The following is a 21,948-nucleotide window of genomic DNA, read 5'->3' as shown; positions in this document are numbered from 1 at the left end:
TGTAGACAGATGTATTTAGTGAATTGATGGCTAATTGATAGTCTGATAGTTTTATTTTACACCCATATTTACTGTGGTTATTTTACATATTGTGATATCACCTGTTTACTGTGATCTTATTGCACATTATACATATGTATATCAGGGCATCATCATCAGTTCATTCTTTCATATAGTGTCATTATTTTTTAGTCATCATCCCAATTATGTATGCTGTGTGTTAGTTGATTCCTTACTTCTTTTATTTACTCATAATACATACTCTGTTTATATTTTTAGTCGACATGTTCGGTATTGGTCACAGTCGAAGATGTCAACGATAACCCACCTGTGTTTACCATGCCACTGCGACCTATTACCATCCCCGAAGCATCACCCCCTGGTACCTTGGTAGCCACTCTTCTTGCTTCTGATGCTGATGGTACAAAGCCTAACAATGTAGTAAGTACAGGACCAACATTCATATAAATTTTTCATGCCATTATCACACACATTTATCACTAGCCTAAAGATACCTAGATATTGCACTTGTTTCTCATTGCCTCGCCAAATCATAATAACACGGTTGCAAACCATGGAACGAGCGGGATTTGAAGCCATGGCAAGTGAATCATAAAACTCACTCGGCGTGGGTTCAAATCCCACCCGCTCTGTGGTTTGGTTTGTGTCTAATTATTGAACTTGTGACTTTGTTAATGTTTTACTGATCCTCCTCTCCCTTGTTATCTTATAGGTTGAATATGAGTTGGTGGGCTATAAGAATGCTCCGGATTATTTTAATATTGAAAATGATACTGGGATAATCACCATCAAAACTGATCTTCAGGCTGAACAAGATTCTGACTTTGAGGTAAGTTTGACCTCACGTTAACTTTGTTTATTTCTGCATGTCTGATATTGTAAGTTTGATCTCATGTTAACTATGCTCATCTCTGCTTGTCTATGAAGATGCAAGTTTGATCTCATGTTAACTAGACTCATCTCTGCATGTCTGTGATAATGTAAGTTTGACCTCATGTTAACTCTGCTCATCCCTGCATGACAGTGATAATATCTCATTGAATATTTGTGTTGCTTATTCTTTACTTTCCAGTCATAGGCCTGTAGGATGCAATTTTCTGGGAGGGTGTAAATAAAATTTACCTTGACTTTATTTGTAAGTGCACTGACTTCCATATCAGCACTATATTCAGAATAAAATAATACAAAAAGCTATAAAAATTATGCTGAAGTCTTTCTGATATATAAAATTAAATCCACTAACCCATTTCAAACACAAATAACCAATGATTCTGCCCTGAATAGTTTTTGTCATGAAATTTTTAATTTTCATAGTCTGTGGGGAGTTGCTTTCCCTACACCCCCTTCCCCTCATATTTCTATTTTTCTGGTATTTTCTTTCCATTATCCTGGTGAAGTGCTCTTGATCCAAGGAATTGGACTTGCCTTAATTACCTCACATGCCCTAGGTGCTATATGACATTATAGGTTCAGAGCAGTTTAACAACTGTGAAAGGTAATTAAAGTCCATGTTCTTTTTCATGTTATCTCTCACATTCTCAAGAAACAGTAATTACTGTATATATAGCATAATTATACAGAATATAATAAAGTTGGTAGAATTACCGACAATATGTAAAGTAAAAGGACACAAGTGCAACTAATATGACATTTTATTGTGGCAACGTTTCGCTCTCCAGGAGCTTGATAAAACTCCTGGAGAGCGAAACATTGCACAATAAAATGTCACATTAGTTGCACTTGTGTCCTTTTACTTTATATACAGAATAAAAAGGTACAGTACCATTACTGGAACAGTACAGAAATAACCCGCACATAGGAGACTAATTATGGTATAAGTTGGACTGAAACGTTGTCATAAGTTTCTTTCTTGTATGTGCAGGCTGTTTGTGTATGGTGTAACCATATGTGTATAGCACCCTTTACTTCTTGACCATCAGCTACAGATTGTTGCTCGAGACGGAGGAGAACCTCAGCTGAGTACCACCTCAACAGCTTCAGTGTCGATAGAGAGGATGAGAGAAGCTCCAGCACGTGTTGAGGCTTGGGCAACATTTACCGACACACAGTTCTCTGTTGAGGTGTTAGAGAATGCTGGTGTGGGCACTCTGGTGAAGAGATTAACTGTGTTAAATAGACCTGACGATGGTCAACACCTTCGTTGTGCTATTACTGAAGGAAACAAGGAAGGTATGAGAAGGAAACAATAAGTAATCCTATATCAGAAACAAACCACGGAATAGGTGGGATTTGAACCCATGGCGAGTGAGTCTTAAAACTTCAGGCCAGTGTGTAGGCCACTGACCTAGAGTTTTAAGACTCACTTGCCATGGGTTCAAATTCCACCCATTCCATGGTTTGTTTGTAATCGTGTTATTACAAGTTACATGAGAAATTAACCAAGATTTGAAGATTATCAGCAAAAAAAGTTGGTTGTTGTATTAGATTATGTACGATATACCAAACCTCAATTTCATATTTTAGCAAATTATTATGTGTGCAAGTATTCTACAGATTTTATTTTATATGTTTTATAAATAAATAGCATGAGCATGGATTTAATCAGGTTCATATTTTTCAGGACATAAATTACACTAATGAATTACCGATTGGTTAAAATAGCACAAGTTTTATTTAAAGTATATGTTCCCATATTTTAAAACTAATGTGACAGAGTATAAATTCTGCTTAATATTCCTGGTCATGGATTGGACTGTTAGGTAAGACACATATGCAACAGTTAGACAACTTTATTCCGAAACGTTTCGCCTACACAGTAGGCTTCTTCAGTCGAATACAGAAAGTAGGCAGGAACAGTAGAGATGTGAGGACGATGTAATCAGTCCATCACCCTTGAAGTCGTGATGGGTGATGGACTGATTACATCGTCTTCACATCTCTACTGTTCCTGCCTACTTTCTGTATTCGACTGAAGAAGCCTACTGTGTAGGTGAAACGTTTCGGAATAAAGTTGTCTAACTGTTGCATATGTGTCTTACCTAACAACCTGTCGGTATTGTATACCATTTTGATGTTCATGGATTGGACTGTAGGGGGCATTGACCCCCAGAACACCCTCCAGGTAGTATTCTGCCTGTTTCCAATGGGACTATGAAGACCCTTAGAAACAATTAGTAGGGTTCTACAAAATTAGAATGTCTTTATAGTCAGCACACTACAATACAACTAATATCTTAATGTTTACACACAAACCATTAAAAAAAAATAAAAAATAGGTAGTAACACAGGTATCTCATACAACCAGAAAGAATAGAGGCACCATGGTGAGTAGAGGCACCATGGTGAGTGGAGGCACCATGGTGAGTAGAGGCACCATGGTGAGTAGAGGCACCATGGTGAGTAGAGGCACCATGGTGAGTAGAGGCACCATGGTGAGTGGAGGCACCATGGTGAGTGGAGGCACCATGGTGAGTAGAGGCACCATGGTGAGTAGAGGCACCATGGTGAGTGGAGGCACCATGGTGAGTGGAGGCACCATGGTGAGTAGAGGCACCATGGTGAGTAGAGGCACCATGGTGAGTAGAGGCACCATGGTGAGTAGAGGCACCATAGTGAGTAGAGGCACCATGGTGAGTAGAGGCACCATGGTGAGTAGAGGCACCATGGTGAGTAGAGGCACCATGGTGAGTGGGTGAGTAGAGGCACCATGGTGAGTGGAGGCACCATGGTGAGTAGGTGAGTGGAGGCAGGCACCATGGTGAGTGGAGGCACCATGGTGAGTAGAGGCACCATGGTGAGTGGAGGCACCATGGTGAGTAGAGGCACCATGGTGAGTGGAGGCACCATGGTGAGTAGAGGCACCATGGTGAGTGAGGCACCATGGTGAGTGGAGGCACCATGGTGAGTAGAGGCACCATGGTGAGTAGAGGCACCATGGTGAGTGGAGGCACCATGGTGAGTAGAGGCACCATGGTGAGTAGAGGCACCATGGTGAGTGGAGGCACCATGGTGAGTAGAGGCACCATGGTGAGTAGAGGCACCATGGTGAGTAGAGGCACCATGGTGAGTAGAGGCACCATGGTGAGTAGAGGCACCATGGTGAGTAGAGGCACCATGGTGAGTGGAGGCACCATGGTGAGTAGAGGCACCATGGTGAGTGGAGGCACCATGGTGAGTAGAGGCACCATGGTGAGTGGAGGCACCATGGTGAGTAGAGGCACCATGGTGAGTGGAGGCACCATGGTGAGTAGAGGCACCATGGTGAGTGGAGGCACCATGGTGAGTAGAGGCACCATGGTGAGTGGAGGCACCATGGTGAGTAGAGGCACCATGGTGAGTGGAGGCACCATGGTGAGTAGAGGCACCATGGTGAGTAGAGGCACCATGGTGAGTAGAGGCACCATGGTGAGTAGAGGCACCATGGTGAGTAGAGGCACCATGGTGAGTAGAGGCACCATGGTGAGTAGAGGCACCATGGTGAGTAGAGGCACCATGGTGAGTAGAGGCACCATGGTGAGTAGAGGCACCATGGTGAGTAGAGGCACCATGGTGAGTAGGAGGCACCATGGTGAGTAGAGGCACCATGGTGAGTGGAGCCACCATGGTGAGTAGAGGCACCATGGTGAGTGGAGGCACCATGGTGAGTAGAGGCACCATGGTGAGTAGAGGCACCATCGTGAGTAGAGGCACCATGGTGAGTGGAGACACCATGGTGAGTAGAGGCACCATGGTGAGTAGAGGCACCATGGTGAGTGGAGGCACCATGGTGAGTGGAGGCACCATGTGAGTGGAGTGGTGAGAGGCACCATGGTGAGTAGAGGCACCCTGGTGAGTAGAGGCACCATGGTGAGTGGAGGCACCATTGTGAGTGGAGGCACCATGGTGAGTGGAGGCACCATGGTGAGTAGAGGCACCATGGTGAGTAGAGGCACCATGGTGAGTGGAGGCACCATGGTGAGTGGAGGCACCATGGTGAGTGGAGGCACCATGGTGAGTAGAGGCACCATGGTGAGTAGAGGCACCATGGTGAGTAGAGGCACCATGGTGAGTAGAGGCACCATGGTGAGTGGAGGCACCATGGTGAGTGGAGGCACCATGGTGAGTAGAGGCACCATGGTGAGTAGAGGCACCATGGTGAGTAGAGGCACCATGGTGAGTGGAGGCACCATGGTGAGTAGAGGCACCATGGTGAGTAGAGGCACCATGGTGAGTAGAGGCACCATGGTGAGTCGAGGCACCATGGTGAGTGGAGGCACCTTGGTGAGTGGAGGCACCATGGTGAGTAGAGGCACCATGGTGAGTAGAGGCACCATGGTGAGTGGAGGCACCATGGTGAGTGGAGGCACCATGGTGAGTGGAGGCACCATGGTGAGTGGAGGCACCATGGTGAGTGGAGGCACCATGGTGAGTGGAGGCACCATGGTGAGTAGAGGCACCATGGTGAGTAGAGGCACCATGGTGAGTAGAGGCACTATGGTGAGTAGAGGCACCATGGTGAGCAGAGGCACCATGGTGAGTAGAGGCACCATGGTGAGTGGGGGCACCATGGTGAGTGGAGGCACCATGGTGAGTAGAGGCACCATGGTGAGTAGAGGCACCATGGTGAGTGGAGGCACCATTGTGAGTAGAGGCACCATGGTGAGTAGAGGCACCATGGTGAGTAGAGGCACCATGGTGAGTAGAGGCACCATGGTGAGTAGAGGCACCATCGTGAGTAGAGGCACCATGGTGAGTAGAGGCACCATGGTGAGTAGAGGCACCATGGTGAGTAGAGGCACCATGGTGAGTGGAGGCACCATGGTGAGTAGAGGCACCACGGTGGGTGGAGGCACCATGGTGAGTAGAGGCACCATGGTGAGTAGAGGCACCATGGTGAGTGGAGGCACCATGATGAGTAGAGGCACCATGGTGAGTGGAGGCACCATGGTGAGTAGAGGCACCATGGTGAGTAGAGGCACCATGGTGAGTAGAGGCACCATGGTGAGTAGAGGCACCATGGTGAGTGGAGGCACCATGGTGAGTAGAGGCACCATGGTGAGTAGAGGCACCATGGTGAGTGGAGGCACCATGGTGAGTAGAGGCACCATGGTGAGTAGAGGCACCATGGTGAGTGGAGGCACCATGGTGAGTAGAGGCACCATGGTGAGTAGAGGCACCATGGTGAGTAGAGGCACCATGGTGAGTAGAGGCACCATGGTGAGTAGAGGCACCATGGTGAGAGGCATCAGAAGACTCCTATGACACACACAACCTTTAAACAAACATTTTCATAAAAAATGTGGATTAAACTCTACATCTCAGCTATTTGCACAAAATGAAACACTATCTACATAGTTTACCTTGTTTCTGTAATGAAACTACTTATATTTATGGGATAATGTTGTATTGGTCAGCAAGTTCCTTTACCTCACACACTGCCAATAGTCATGTTCCTGGCCACCAGGACAAGGTGGCCCTGAGCTCCTGACCACTAGGACAAGATGGCCCTGAGCTCCTGACCACTAGGACAAGGTGGCCCTGAGCACTTGGTCACTAGGACATGGTGGCCCTAAGCTCCTGGCTTCCAGGGGAAGGTGGCCCTGAGCTCTTGGCCACTAGGACAAGGTGGCCCTGAGCTCCTGGCTACCAATGGAAGATGGCCCTGAGCTCCCACCACCAGGATGAGGTGGCCCTGACCTCCCGCCACCAGGACAGGGTGGCCCTGAGCTTCTGGCTACCAGGACAAGGTGGCCCTGAGCTCCTGGCTACCAGGACAAGGTGGCCCTGAGTTCCTGGTCACCAGGACATGGTGGACCTGAGCAGCACAATAGAAATACTTAATGGCATTCCAGTATACATAACTGTATATGAATAACTAAAAGTGTAATGAGCACTTTCCAGTACTCTATAATAACCCACATGGAGACAGAAACTCAGGAGATTAACCCTTTCAGGGTCCAGAGGCCAAATTTCAAAGTGTGCACCAGGGTCCAAGAATTTTCAAAAAATAATTTTGTTATTTTTTCTTATGAAATGGTAGAGAATATTTTTCTGAAGGTAATAAAACAAAAAGTACGAAATTTGACTGAAAATTTATGAAATTATGCTCTCGCGAATTTTGATGTGTCGGTGATATTTACGCATCGGCGATTTTGCCGAATTTGACTCCCATTTTAGGCCAATTACACTATTCCAGTCAACCAGATTCTTAGCTATTTCACTAGTATTACTTCTATTCTATCGATTGAGCACAAGAAATCGCAAAGTCAACTGTTTCAACAACAAAATAAAGTGACCGGAAATTGGTAATTTGGCCAATTTAATGCAAAGTTCAAAATATTCCAATTTCAAAATAGGGTCCAGAATAAACAATGCAGGCATTCCTGGCACTAAACTAACATTTCCTCTGTTCATTAGTTATGTTTTCAGTCTTTACAAATGAATTCCATTTTGATTTTTTATTCACATAATGCATTTTTATTCAAACCAAAAAATAGAAGATTTACTGTTATGCAATACTGTAATAATTGTATAAATAATATCACCACATTTGTGAATGTATATTAGACCCACCAACTGGTGTGTATTAGACTTGTTAGGTCATTTGTTTACTCTTGAAAATTGGCAAAAATTGAACATTTTTGCTACTTTGAGCTCAGTTTCAAGCCATTTCCAGTACTAAAACCATTCAAATTCATCTCTATTTCTATAATATATCTTCCATTCTATCAAATGAGACCAAGAAATTGCAAATACAACTATAAAAAACATACAGTAGGGCCCCACTTATACGGCAGGTTAGGTTCCAGGCTGCCGCTGTAAAGCGGAAATCGCCGTAAAGTGGAACACCCTTTTTTTCCACTTATAAATGCATACAAATACTAGATAACAAGTTTACACTAACATATAATAAGCTAGCAATAGAACTAGGCATCAAAAAACAATAAAAAAGTACAATACACACATAGTGCACTCATTACTTACCTTAAAATATTTATAGTCTTACTCTAGGGTGAGACAAGTAGTATTTATTGTAAGAAATCAAGTGTGGTATGTATGGTAGCCAGCCGGGCTACCATACCAGGCCAACCCACCTACACATATATTCTATGATATTTAAGCATCCCAGAGTGATAAAATGTATATACAGTTCACTCATTACTTACCTTAAAATATCTGTAGTCTTAATGTAGGGTCAGGAGTAAGTAAATGAGATAAAATGAATAAATGAGAGAGAGAGAATGAGTGCATGAGAGAGGACAGGTGCAGAGTTATGTAAACAAACCAGGCGAAGGTAAGTTTTGTAAACAAAGTGTACACGTCTAGTTTGTGTACAAGTTACATTGTGTACAGGTTGTCTCTACATTGATACGGTAGAATAAATAAAGAAGAATACTCCCACTCTCATGTAACATCATTTTGAGAAGAAATGACACTCTGAGTGAAGGCAATGGAAATAAGTCACTCTGTCTGACTTTTTTGGGTTATCTTGGGTTCTCTACACATATGCTGTTATGTATGATAATCTATGTAACTGTATTTGTGTATACCTGAATAAACTTACTTACTTACATACGAAAGGAATAATTTTCTATAGTTACCCCTAGTAACACATTATCTCTTATGTTAGATTAGAGAAAATGTTATTCTTGGTGTCACTTGTACAAGTTATCTGGCTACCACATCTCATATTTATGTTTATTTATTCTATTGTGGGGTGTATTTATCATCTTTATATTTTATGTATCATGTTTATTATATAATTTTGAAAAAAATATCATAGATGGATTAATGAAAATGTGTATATTAACATAATATACGACATTTAAATGAGACTCGGTGATTATTATTATCATTACTATGATGTCTGGAGACATAAAACACACTGAGTTTAATGTGTACCTGCATGCCAGCACAGTATGTAAGTTTATTTAAGTACAGGTATACATAAGTATAACTATCAGAGTATATATAAAATATGAAATAACTTTTAAAAACACTTTCCAGACATAATGGAGAGACTTAGTGCTTACGGATCTCACAGAGAATGTAAACAAACTGGGTGGGGCGCGGTGACCGTATTAGAAAAGCAGGTGGGGGGAGCCGTATAGCGAGTTTTGGTCATAATTTGAAATGACCGTATTAGCGGAACGCCGTAAAGCGAAATGCCATAAAGCGGGGCCCTACTGTACGAAAAAACACTGCAAAGTCGCTGTTTTAATCGAAAATTACGGTCTCAGTTTTTTTTCTCTCATTATGCACTGTGTGCTGCAGGATTTGTTTTATGTGGTGCACACATACCACATAGATGTATTCTCTCATATCTAGGCTCAAATTTACTGCTCACAACTTATCAGAGTGAGCTGAGCTCAAGCCGTTGATCTACGGTTTGGACCCTGAACGTAAAGCCGTAGATCTACAGCACGGACCCTGAAAGGGTTAATTAATCAGTACATTTTATATTTTGTATATTTTAATCCCTTTCTGTAATCCTCTTCAACTGAAGAGGATCCCAGAAGAGGGTTAATATACAGATCAGTTAACCTCCTGAGCTTCTGTCTCCATGTGGGTTATTATTGAGCATAACTATACACAGACAATGGATACATAAGGAACTTCAACCTATATTGTGATTATTTACATGCTTGCAGTTAGTGGTACTGAGCATAGATAGAAACTTCCATTGCGACTTTGATGTACTAAAATGTAAATACTTTAATTTACTAAAATGTAAATATTGTACTGTACTGTACAGTGGAACCCCGTTTTTGTCCAGTCCGGTTATCGTACAGTTCAGGTTTCGACCACTTTCGGCAAAATTTTCCCCGTTTTCGTACATCTGCTTGGAAATCATCCGTACCAGACGCGTCCACCTACCCACGGGATGCGGCCATTCATACATTCATGACTCGGTCTGTCTTTGTTATTCGTAGAGGGTGGTAGAGGGTGGTAGTGATGGTGGTAGAGGGTGGTAGTGATGGTGGTAGTGATGGTGGTAGAGGGTAGTAGTGATGGTGGTAGAGGGTGGTAGTGATGGTGGTAGAGGGTGGTAGTGATGGTGGTAGAGGGTGGTAGTGATGGTGGTAGAGGGTGGTAGTGATGGTGGTAGAGATAACCTCTCCTCCCTCTCCCCTCCTCGCTAGTCTTCCATATGCCAACAAGAGTCTTCAGTAAAGGTAAAAGTGATTTAAATGTTCATTTATCCATGTCATTAGTGCTTTATATTTATTTCCTCATTGTTTTCTGTATGTAAAACTATGGTTATTCTCTATAAAATGTATTTTTTGTTAATATTTTTGGGTGTCTGGAACGGATTAATTGGATTTACATTATTTCTTGTGGGAAATATTACTTCAGTTTTCATACAAATTGGCTTTCAGCCAACTTTCTGGAATGGATTAACCCTTTCAGGGTCAGTCCCGTAGATCTACGGCTTCACGTTGAGTGTCCAAACCATAGATCTACACCAAAATTCTAGCGCCGTCAAATTTAGCGCGAAAACGCTCATAGGCCTACATGTGAGAGAACGGGTCTGCTTGGTGGGTGTGCGCCATAAACAAAAAATCTAGGCCCCCGCATAGCATTGTGGGAACGCCGGCTCAGTTACCCTTGTTCACCATGCCTCGTCGCAAGTCAGCTCTCACTCCCCGGAAAATTGGGACTCTCCTCTTCCTATCTGATAGTTCTGACACTGATGGAAGTGGAAATGAAGACGAATTCTATGGCTTTGATCAGTTAGTGACCGAAAAGAATGACCAGGATATCGATAATAGTGCCGAAAACCCTGACGATCCTCAACCTTCTACCTCTGGTGTGGGCACTCGTGACTCACGGTCGGTTGTTCCTCATCGCAAGAGAAAACTAATATTTTCGCGTGGCCAGGCCTCTGACTTCAATAATGATGATGATAGTGACGTGGACTGTGATTTTATTGCGCTCGATGATCATTCGAGTAGTGATAGTGAGGAATCATATTCACCAGTGAAGCGTCGGTATGTTCGCCGCCGCATGCGCTCGGATAGTGTACCCTATGCTGTGCCCAGGGGACGGAGTACATCCCGGAGTACATCCCGAAGTACATCCCGTGGCCCAACACCAGTTTTAGGTAGTGATAGTGAGGATGATGTGGCTACACTTGGCATGGATAGACCACAGGCATCAGTGGATGGTGTTAGTGGTGATGGTGGTGGCACCGCCATGCGTGACTCACTAGGCCACGCTGGGACCCATGCTGGGACCCACGCTGGGACCCACGCTGCTGACTCGTCAGTTCAAGGACAAAGCGGAGCGTTAGCCACCAGCCCGCCACAACCACAACCACCCGTACAACCAGCCTATGATGTCCAGTATCCACCAGCAAACCGTATGTGGGATTGCCAGCAAAATCCCAATTTTGTTCCCAAGCCTCACCACTTTGATGACTCTCAAAGTGGAATTCTACCTACTTGTCCCCTTGGAACCATGGCCAATGAACTGGAATTCTTTGAATTATTCTTTGACCAGCCATTGATGGAAATTACAGTGGACCCCCGCATAACGATGGCATCACATAGCGATTATTTCGCATACCGCTTACTTTAATCGCAAAATTTTTGCCGCGCATACCGATTAAAAACCCGCTCACCGATTTTCGTCCGAGACGCGTCCAATGTGCGCCCTCAGCCAGCCTCACATGTGCCGCCCGTGCCATTGTTTACCAGCCAGCCTCCGCGGTAACATCCAAGCATACACTCGGAATATTTCGTATTATTACAGTGTTTTCGGTGCTGTTTCTGGAAAATAAGTGACCATGGGCCCCAAGAAAGCTTCTAGTGCCAACCGTACACCAATAAGGGTAAGAATTCCCATTGAAATGAAGAAAGAGATCATTGATAAGTATGAAAGTGGAGTGCGTATCGCCGACCTAGTCAAGTTGTACAAGAAACCCCAATCAACCATCGCTACTATTGTGGGCACCAAAAAGACAATCAAGGAAGCTGTTCTTGCCAAAGGTTTAACTGTGTTTTCGAAACAAAGATCGCAAGTGATGGAAGATGTTGAGAGACTCTTATTGGTGTGGATAAATGAAAAACAGCTAGCAGGAGATAGCGTCTCTCAAGCGATCATATGTGAAAAGGCTAGGAAGTTGCATGAGGATTTAATTAAAAAAATGCCTGCAACTAGTGATGATGTGAGTGAATTTAAGGCCAGCAAAGGTTGGTTTGAGAGATTTAAGAAGCGTAGTGGCATCCATAGTGTGATAAGGCATGGTGAGGCTGCCAGTTCGGACCACAAAGCAGCTGAAAAATATGTGCAGGAATTCAAGGAGTACATAGACAGTGAAGGACTGAAACCTGAACAAGTGTTTAATTGTGATGAAACAGGCCTGTTCTGGAAGAAAATGCCAAGCAGGACCTACATTACTCAGGAGGAAAAGGCACTCCCAGGACATAAGCCTATGAAAGACAGGCTTACTCTTCTCATGTGTGCCAATGCTACTGGTGATTGCAAAGTGAAGCCTTTATTAGTGTATCACTCTGAAACTCCCAGAGCGTTCAGGCAAAAGAATGTCCTCAAGGATAATTTGTGTGTGCTGTGGAGGGCAAACAGTAAGGCATGGGTCACTAGGGAATTTTTCTATAACTGGTTACACCATGCATTTGCCCCCAATGTGAAAGATTACCTAACTGAAAAGAAATTAGAACTTAAGTGCCTCCTGGTGTTAGACAATGCCCCTGGTCATCCTACAGACGTGGCAGAGCGACTTTATGGGGACATGAGCTTCATTAAGGTGAAGTTTTTGCCTCCTAATACCACTCCTCTCCTGCAGCCCATGGACCAGCAGGTTATTTCCAACTTCAAGAAACTGTACACAAAAGCTCTGTTTGAAAGGTGCTTTGTAATGACCTCAGAAACTCAACTGACTCTAAGAGAGTTTTGGAGAGATCACTTTAATATCCTCAATTGTGTAAACCTTATAGGTAAGGCTTGGGAGGAAGTGACTAAGAGGACCTTGAACTCTGCTTGGAAGAAACTGTGGCCAGAATGTGTAGACAAAAGGGATTTTGAAGGGTTTGAGGCTAACCCTGAGAGGATTATGCCAGTTGAGGAATCCATTGTGGCATTGGGAAAGTCCTTGGGGTTGGAGGTTAGTGGGGAGGATGTGGAAGAGTTGGTGGAGGAGGACAATGAAGAACTAACCACTGATGAGCTGATAGATCAACTTCAAGAGCAAGAGGCCAGACCTGGGGAAACTGGTTCAGAGGAGGGGAGAGAGAAATTGAAGAAGTTGCCTACTACAAAGATAAAGGAAATCTGTGCAAAGTGGCTTGAAGTGCAAACCTTCATGGATGAAAATCACCCTCACACAGCTATTGCAAGCCGTGTTGGCAACCTGTACACTGACAATGTTGTGAAACACTTTAGGGAAGTGATAAAGGAACGAGAGGTACAGGCCACTATGGACAGATATCTTGTGCGAAAGAAGTCCAGTGACTCTGAAGCTGGCCCTAGTGGCATTAAAAGAAGAAGGGAAGTAACCCCAGAAAAGGACTTGCTACCTCAAGTCCTAATGGAAGGGGATTCCCCTTCTAAACAGTAAGAAGATAATGCTCTCCCCTCCTCCCATCCCATCAATCATCACCAGATCTTCAATAAAAGTAAGTGTCATGTAAGTGTGCATGCCTTTTTCAGTTTGTGTGTATTAAAATTAATATTTCATGTGGTAAAAAAAAATTTTTTTCATACTTTTGGGTGTCTTGCACGGATTAATTTTATTTCCATTATTTCTTATGGGGAAAATTCATTCACATAACGATTATTTCGCATAACAATTACCCCTCTTGCACGGATTAAAATCGTTAACCGGGGGTCCACTGTATTGTCAGGGAAAGTAATAAGTATTTTGAGTACACCATGGCAAATACGATCTTATCACCACAGTCAAGACTACACAGGTGGAAAGAGACGACTGTTGTAGAAATGTATTTGCTTTTTGCAACAATAATGCTTATGCCTCACGTCTATAAGCATAATATAAAAGCATACTGGTCCACAGATCGGCTAATTTCTACCCCGGTCTTCAGTGAAATCATACCAGTGAACAGGTTTATCTTACTCTTACGTATGTTGCACTTCTCTGACAAAACCAGGCCTGACAGAAGTGACAGGTTATACAAGATTAGAAATGTTTTCATGTATCTCAAACAAAAGTTCAGCATATACTTTTATCCATTCAAGAATCTTGTAATTGACGAGTCTTTGATTTTGTTCAAAGGTAGACTGTCATTCAAGCAGTATATACCGAGCAAGAGGAAACGCTTTGGTATAAAACTGTTTGTACTCTGTGACTGTGACAGTGGCCTGGTGTTGGATATTGTTGTATACACGGGTAGTAAAACATTGAAAGATACCAAGATGTTATTGGGTATCTCAGGTGACGTAGTGAGAAACATGATGTCACCTTATCTTGGTAAGGGGCATACATTATATACCGATAACTGGTACACAAGCCCATTACTCAGTGATTTCATGCGAGTGAACAAGACAGATGTGTGTGGCACAGTGCGTTCTAATCGTAAACATATGCCCAGGCTCAACACAGGTGCTCGTGGTGATGACGTGCAGGTGTTTACTGCCAATGACATCATGGCATTACAGTGGCATAACAAACGAGATGTCACATTGTTGACAACCATTCACCGTAATGAAATGCAAGACAGTGGCAAAGTTGATCGAGTGACTAATGAACGTATTCGAAAACCAGTGACAGTGATTGATTATACACAAAACATGCGCTTGGTCGACAAATGTGACATGCAGATTGGTTTTGTTGACTGTGTTCGTAAGAGTTACAAGTGGTACATGAAACTTTTCTTCCATCTCATGGACATTTCAATGCTCAATGCATATAATATGTACCAAATAAAGACTGGCAACAGACCACCGTATGGTGAATTTTGTTTGTCTGTTGTCAGACAAATCATAATGAAGTACCAGGTAAGAACACCTGCTATACAACACGGTCCTCGAATTCCTCAGGATATATCCAAGCGTTTGAGGAGGGAAGGTGATCATTTCATAATACAACTTCCTTCAACTCAGAAGAAATTTGCTCAGAAGAGATGCATCATCTGTGCACAAACAAAACGATGGCAACAAAGACGCAAAGACACTCGGTTTATGTGTGAGGAATGTAAGGTGCCTCTGTGCATGGTGCCATGTTTCAAGGAGTTCCACAAGCTCCAGCAGTTCTAAAACCATGTCCAGTGATTGTAAATATGTAAATATATGATAGAACATTGGTATTATACAAGATTTGTGCATGTTTATTGTAATAAACAACAGTGGTAAACAATAATAAACTTTAGTGCGGTTATTGTGTTCAATACAGTGAGATTATATTTATACATTATATACAGTATTGGTCTCTCAGGCCCCAAATGTTAGTAGGAATAGAAAAAAATTGGAAAAGAAAAGAAAAAACATTAAAAACCGCAAAATAATGTAATGCGCGTATGTGGAATTCGTCGATGTTGCCGCCACCACATCATTTTTGACAAACTTCTTGGCACTGTATCTTGGTAAGTACTGATCAGAATTTTTTTTTTTGTCTTATTACCTTCACAAAAATATGCTCTTTAATTCTGTAAGAAAAAATAATTTTTTTTTTTTTTTCAAAATTTCTTGGACACTGGAGCACCACTTCAGATTTTGGCCTTGGACCCTGAAGGGGTTAAAAATGAAAACCGGGGTTCCACTGTACTTAGAAATTAATGTTTAGGTGAAAATATTTAAAATTGTATTGTAATTGTATTAAATTGAGTTGTATTCATTAAGGTGTAGTATTTAAAAAGATTATTTTCCTACAGGAAGATTTGGCATAGAAGTAACATCTGAGCGTCACTGTGGATTAATGTTAAAATCACCGCTTGACTTTGAGTCAGTGCAGCATTATTCATTGAGAGTGGCTTTGGAGGCCCCCTCAGCACCACTGGTTACTGACAACAGAATTGCAAAGGTAAAGTTGTCATTATTGTTCCAGCAAGAGAACTGCAGGAGTAACACTAGATAGTACATCTGTCTTGTGTTTAGTGGAAGGATGATTCACTACTTCTTGGGCTGAATGATCCACATGGGTTTATAGCATCATTTGAAGATGGGGTGTTGATATGTTGCAGTTTTTTAACTGTAGTGTAGGCTCGCCTCTGGCAAGACAATGATGGCGTGAATGATAATACAAGCGTTTCTTCTTTTCTGGGTCACCCTGCCTTTGTGGGAAAGGGCCGATGTGCTAAAAAAATAACAATACTGTAATTTAATTCAGAGGGATGAGGAGAAGTTGTTGAGGTGGATTGGGCATGTAGAGAGGAATAGATTGACAAAGAGGGTGTATAAATCTGGGGTGGAAAGTAGGAAGGAAATGAGTCATTCCAGAAATGGTTGGAAGGAGGGGATAAAAAGATGCTTCTATGAATGTGTTAGAGAAGAGTGAATGGAGACAAATGGTTTTTAAAGTTTGTGCTGTTCAAGTGTGAGCAGGGTATCTTTTGTATTTATAATAATAATGTACAGCATCCTCACTTTGAAGGAGGGGTTTGGGATATTGGTTGTTTGGAGCGATGTCTAAACTGTCATATCTGGGCACCTCTGCAAAGACAGATTATGTGTGAATGATGGTGAGAGTGTTTAATGATGGTGAAAGTGTTTATCTTTTTTGATCACCCTGCCTTGGTAGAAGATGGCCAGTGTGTTAAAAAAAAAGATTGTATCACACAAGGCATGTAATGCATGAGGACCCTACATGTGTTCCAGATTTTCATTGGCTTTCAAATGAGCCATTGTTCATTATGTTCGATACTTTTAAAATAAGTATTATACGTATTTTAAAATAAGTATTATATGTACTGTGTGTTTATTTTACTTTTACATCTGTTTTTTATGTCTAACTGTATTTAGCACTTAATATATGATAGTGTAAACACATTATCAGCATTTTAGATGCCTTCGATAATGAAAAAATGCTCTTTTCCACCCACCAGTGATTTTTACATATCACACTGGGGCTATGGAACATAGGAGCCATACAAACAGGAACCTCCTGTACTGACAAATTGTAAATTAGACATATAAGCAATATTTGGAAACTTTTATTAGGAAAGGAAGAGATGTGTCCACACCGTGATTAAGCTTGGGTTGTAAATGCTGCAGCGAGGAGGCGGTTGGAGGCAGTGGAGATATCCTGTCTAAGGGCAGTGTGTGGTGTAAATATTATGCAGAGAATTCGGAGTATGGAAATTAGGAGAAGGTGTGGAGTTAATAAAAGTATTAGTCAGAGGGCGGAAGAGGGGTTGTTGAAGTGGTTTGGTCATTTAGAGAGAATGGATCAAAGTAGAATGACATGGAGTGTATAAATCTGTAGGGGAAGGAAGGCAGGGCAGGGGTCGTTCTCGAAAAGGTTGGAGGGAGAGGGTAAAGGAGATTTTGTGGGTGAGGGGCTTGGACTTCCAGCAAGCATGCTTGAGCGTGTTAGATAGGAGTGAATGGAGACGAATGGTTTTTGGGACCTGACAAGCTGTTGGAGTGTGAGCAGGGTAATATTTAGTGAAGGAATTCAGGGGGTAAAGGAGCTGGAACTGATGGGATCATGACAGAAATGTTAAAAGCAGGGGGGGATATAGTGTTGGAGTGGTTGGTACTTTTGTTTAATAAATGTATGAAAGAGGGAAAGGTACCTAAGGATTGGCAGAGAGCATGTATAGTCCCTTTATATAAAGGGAAAGGGGACAAAAGAGATTGTAAAAATTATAGAGGAATAAGTTTACTGAGTATACCAGGAAAAGTATACGGTAGGGTTATAATTGAAAGAATTAGAGGTAAGACAGAATGTAGGATTGCAGATGAGCAAGGAGGCTTCAGAGTGGGTAGGGGATGTGTAGATCAAGTGTTTACATTGAAGCATATATGTGAACAGTATTTAGATAAAGGTAGGGAAGTTTTTATTGCATTTATGGATTTAGAAAAGGCATATGATAGAGTGGATAGAGGAGCAATGTGGCAGATGTTACAAGTTTATGGAATAGGTGGTAAGTTACTAAATGCTGTAAAGAGCTTTTATGAGGATAGTGAGGCTCAGGTTAGGGTGTGTAGAAGAGAGGGAGAATACTTCCCAGTAAAAGTAGGTCTTAGACAGGGATGTGTAATGTCACCATGGTTGTTTAATATATTTATAGATGGGGTTGTAAAAGAAGTAAATGCTAGGGTGTTTGGGAGAGGGGTGGGATTAAATTATGGGGAATCAAATTCAAAATGGGAATTGACACAGTTACTTTTTGCTGATGATACTGTGCTTATGGGAGATTCTAAAGAAAAATTGCAAAGGTTAGTGGATGAGTTTGAGAATGTGTGTAAAGGTAGAAAGTTGAAAGTGAACATAGAAAAGAGTAAGGTGATGAGGGTATCAAATGATTTAGATAAAGAAAAATTGGATATCAAATTGGGGAGGAGGAGTATGGAAGAAGTGAATGTTTTCAGATACTTGGGAGTTGACGTGTCGGCGGATGGATTTATGAAGGATGAGGTTAATCATAGAATTGATGAGGGAAAAAAGGTGAGTGGTGCGTTGAGGTATATGTGGAGTCAAAAAACGTTATCTATGGAGGCAAAGAAGGGAATGTATGAAAGTATAGTAGTACCAACACTCTTATATGGATGTGAAGCTTGGGTGGTAAATGCAGCAGCGAGGAGACGGTTGGAGGCAGTGGAGATGTCCTGTCTAAGGGCAATGTGTGGTGTAAATATTATGCAGAAAATTCGGAGTGTGGAAATTAGAAGAAGGTGTGGAGTTAATGAAAGCATTAGTCAGAGGGCAGAAGAGGGGTTGTTGAGGTGGTTTGGTCATTTAGAGAGAATGGATCAAAGTAGAATGACATGGAAAGCTTATAAATCTATAGGGGAAGGAAAGAGGGGTAGGGGTCGTCCTCGAAAGGGTTGGAAAGAGGGGGTAAAGGAGGTTTTGTGGGCGAGGGGCTTGGACTTCCAGCAAGCGTGCATGAGCGTGTTAGATAGGAGTGAATGGAGACGAATGATACTTGGGACCTGACGATCTGTTGGAGTGTGAGCAGGGTAATATTTAGTGAAGGGATTCAGGGAAACCGGTTATTTTCATATAGTCGGACTTGAGTCCTGGAAATGGGAAGTACAATGCCTGCACTTTAAAGGAGTGGTTTGGGATATTGGCAGTTTGGAGGGATATGTTGTGTATCTCTATACGTATATGCTTCTAAACTGTTGTGTTCTGGGCACCTCTGCAAAAGCAGTGATGATGTTTGAGTGTGGTGAAAGTGTTGAATGATGATGAAAGTATTTTCTTTTTGGGGATTTTCTTTCTTTTTTTTGGGTCACCCTGCCTCGGTGGGAGACGACCAACTTGTTGAAAAAAAAAAAAAAAAAAAAAAATTCAGGGAAACCGGTTATTTTTATATAGCTAGACTTGAGTACTGGAAATGGGAGGTACAATGCCTGCACTTTAACCCTTTGACTGTTTTGGTCACATATATACGTCTTACGAGCCAGTGTTTCGGACGTATATATATACAGTGGTCCCTCAATAATCGTCCGGCCTGAAAGTCATCCATTTCAGAAATCGTCGCATTATTTCGTCTAAACATTGGCTCGCAAATGGTCTGTTAACTCGCTAATCGTCCTTCATCCTGGACGCGTACTCACAGCTCTGAGCCGCCTCTGCCTCCCTTCCCAGCCAGTGTGCCATTGTTTACCAGTGAGCGACGGTCCCCTCACGTGTTCATGCGAAATATTTCATAATACAGTGGACCCTCGCATAGCGCTATTAATCCGTTCCTGAGAGCTCATTGTTATGCGAAATTATCATTATGCGAATTAATTTTCCCCATAAGAAATAATGGAAATCAAATTAATCCGTGCAAGACACCCAAAAGTACGAAAAAAATTTTTTTTACCACATGAAATATTAATTTTAATACAAACTGAAGAAGACTTGCACAGTTACATGACACTTACCTTTATTGAAGATCTGGTGATGATTGATAGGATGGGAGGAGGGGAGACTGTGGATGGTCTTAGTGTTTAGAAGGGGAATCCCCTTCCATTAGGACTTGAGGTGTCAAGTCCTTTTCCGGGGTTACTTCCCTTCTTCTTTTAATGCCACTAGGACCAGCTTCAGAGTCACTGGACCTCTGTCGCACAACATATCTGTCCATAGAGGCCTGTACCTCTCGTTCCTTTATGACTTTCCTAAAGTGTTTCACAACATTGTCAGTGTAATAGTCACCAGCACGGCTTGCAATAGCTGTGTGAGGGTGATTTTCATCAAAAAAGGTTTGCACTTTAAGCCACATTGCACACATTTCCTTAATCTTTGAAGTAGGCAACTTCTTCAATTTCTCTATCCCCTCCTCCGGAGCAGTTTCCTCAGGTGTGGCCTCTTACTGTTGAAGATGGTTAGTTCTTCATTGTCCTCCTCCACCAACTCTTCCACATCCTCCCCATTAACCTCACCAATATGAGCACTAGTTCCAGGCATTTTTTCCTGTTCACCTGGGTGTTAGTCAACTGTTGTGGGTCGCATCCTGGGGGACAAGATTAAGGACCCCAATGGAAATAAGTTACAGTCCTCGATGATGCACTGACTTTCTTGGATTATCCTGGGTGGCTAACCCTCCGGGGTTAATCGTTTCTCGGTAATTGTTTCACATTAAGCCACACCAACAACACACTCTCCACATCTTCGAGTAATACAGCTGATGGTGGTGCAGCAACAACAACAGCTGACTGTGGTGCAGCAACAGCTGACCATGGTGCAGTAGCAGCTGTGATGCAGCAACAGCTGACCATGATGCAGCAGCAGCTGTAGTGCAGCAACAGCTGACCATGGTGCAGCAGCAGCTGTGGTGCAGCAACAGCTGACCATGGTGCAGCAGCAGCTGTGGTGCAGCAACAGCTGACTGGTCCAGCAACAGCTGACCGTGGTGCAGCAGCAGCTGACTGATCCAGCAACAGCTGACTGGTCCAGCAACAGCTGATCGTGGTGCAGCAGCAGCTGACTGATCCAGCAACAGCTGACTGGTCCAGCAACAGCTGATTGTGGTGCAGCAGCAGCTGACTGATCCAGCAACAGCTGACTGGTCCAGCAACAGCTGACCGTGGTGCAGCAGCAGCTGACTGTGGTATGATAGTATTTCTCACCCTTTTTACTGCAGGGTTAGCACTAGAAGCTTTCTTGGGGCCTATGGTCACTTATTTTTCAGGTGAAATCACTATAAAATGGCTATAATAATACGAAATGTTCCGTTTGTATGCTTGAATGTTACTGCGGAGGCTGGCTTGTAAACAATGCCACTGGCAGAACAAGTGAGGCTGGCTCAGGCCGCACAGACGTGTCTCGGATGAATCGCGTTGAGCGAATTTTTTAACACTTTGCGAGGCAAAATTTTATCGATAAAATGTATCGCTGTGCGGATTTAACACTATGCGATGCCAACGTTAACCGGGGGTCCACTGTACAGTGGACCCCCGGTTAACTATATTTTTTCATTCCAGAAGTATGTTCAGGTGCCAGTACTGACCGAATTTGTTCCCATAAGGAATATTGTGAAGTAGATTAATCCATTTCAGACCCCCAAACATACACGTACAGACGCACTTACATAAATACACTTATGTAATTGGTCGCTTTGGGAGGTGATCGTTAAGCGGGGGTCCACTGTATTCCATTCATTTTAGTGCTTGCAAGCGCTAAATAAGCTACCATGGCTCCAAAGAAAGCTCCTAGTGCCAGGCCTTTGGTAAAGAAGGTGAGAAATACGATTGAATTTAAGAAAAATATCATTGAACAATATGAAAGTGGCGTACGTGTGGGCGAACTGGCCAGGATGTATAACAAATCCCATACAACCATATCTTCCATCATAGCCAAAGAAAAAGAAATCAAGGAAGCTGTTGTTGCAAAAGGGGGTAAATATGCTGACAAAA

At 42.7% G+C, this 21,948-nt stretch overlaps 1 protein-coding gene across 1 annotated transcript in view; it reads left to right on the top strand.

The window, feature by feature from the left end:
- LOC128687667 (cadherin-99C) overlaps positions 1-21,948 on the top strand; it is a 302,830-nt gene that overhangs the window by 234,799 nt on the left and 46,083 nt on the right. Inside the window, exons 20-23 of the mRNA XM_053775248.2 lie at positions 280-441; positions 734-850; positions 1,962-2,211; positions 15,810-15,958. Of these exons, the coding sequence (XP_053631223.2) occupies positions 280-441; positions 734-850; positions 1,962-2,211; positions 15,810-15,958 (678 nt within the window). The remainder of the gene's footprint in view (positions 1-279; positions 442-733; positions 851-1,961; positions 2,212-15,809; positions 15,959-21,948) is intronic.

Source organism: Cherax quadricarinatus, chromosome 11, assembly GCF_038502225.1.
Source record: "Cherax quadricarinatus isolate ZL_2023a chromosome 11, ASM3850222v1, whole genome shotgun sequence".
In the NCBI taxonomy this organism is placed as follows: Eukaryota; Metazoa; Arthropoda; class Malacostraca; order Decapoda; family Parastacidae; genus Cherax; species Cherax quadricarinatus.
The sequence above is the reverse complement of the archived record's forward strand: the minus strand, read 5'-3'. Positions and strand labels throughout refer to the sequence as shown.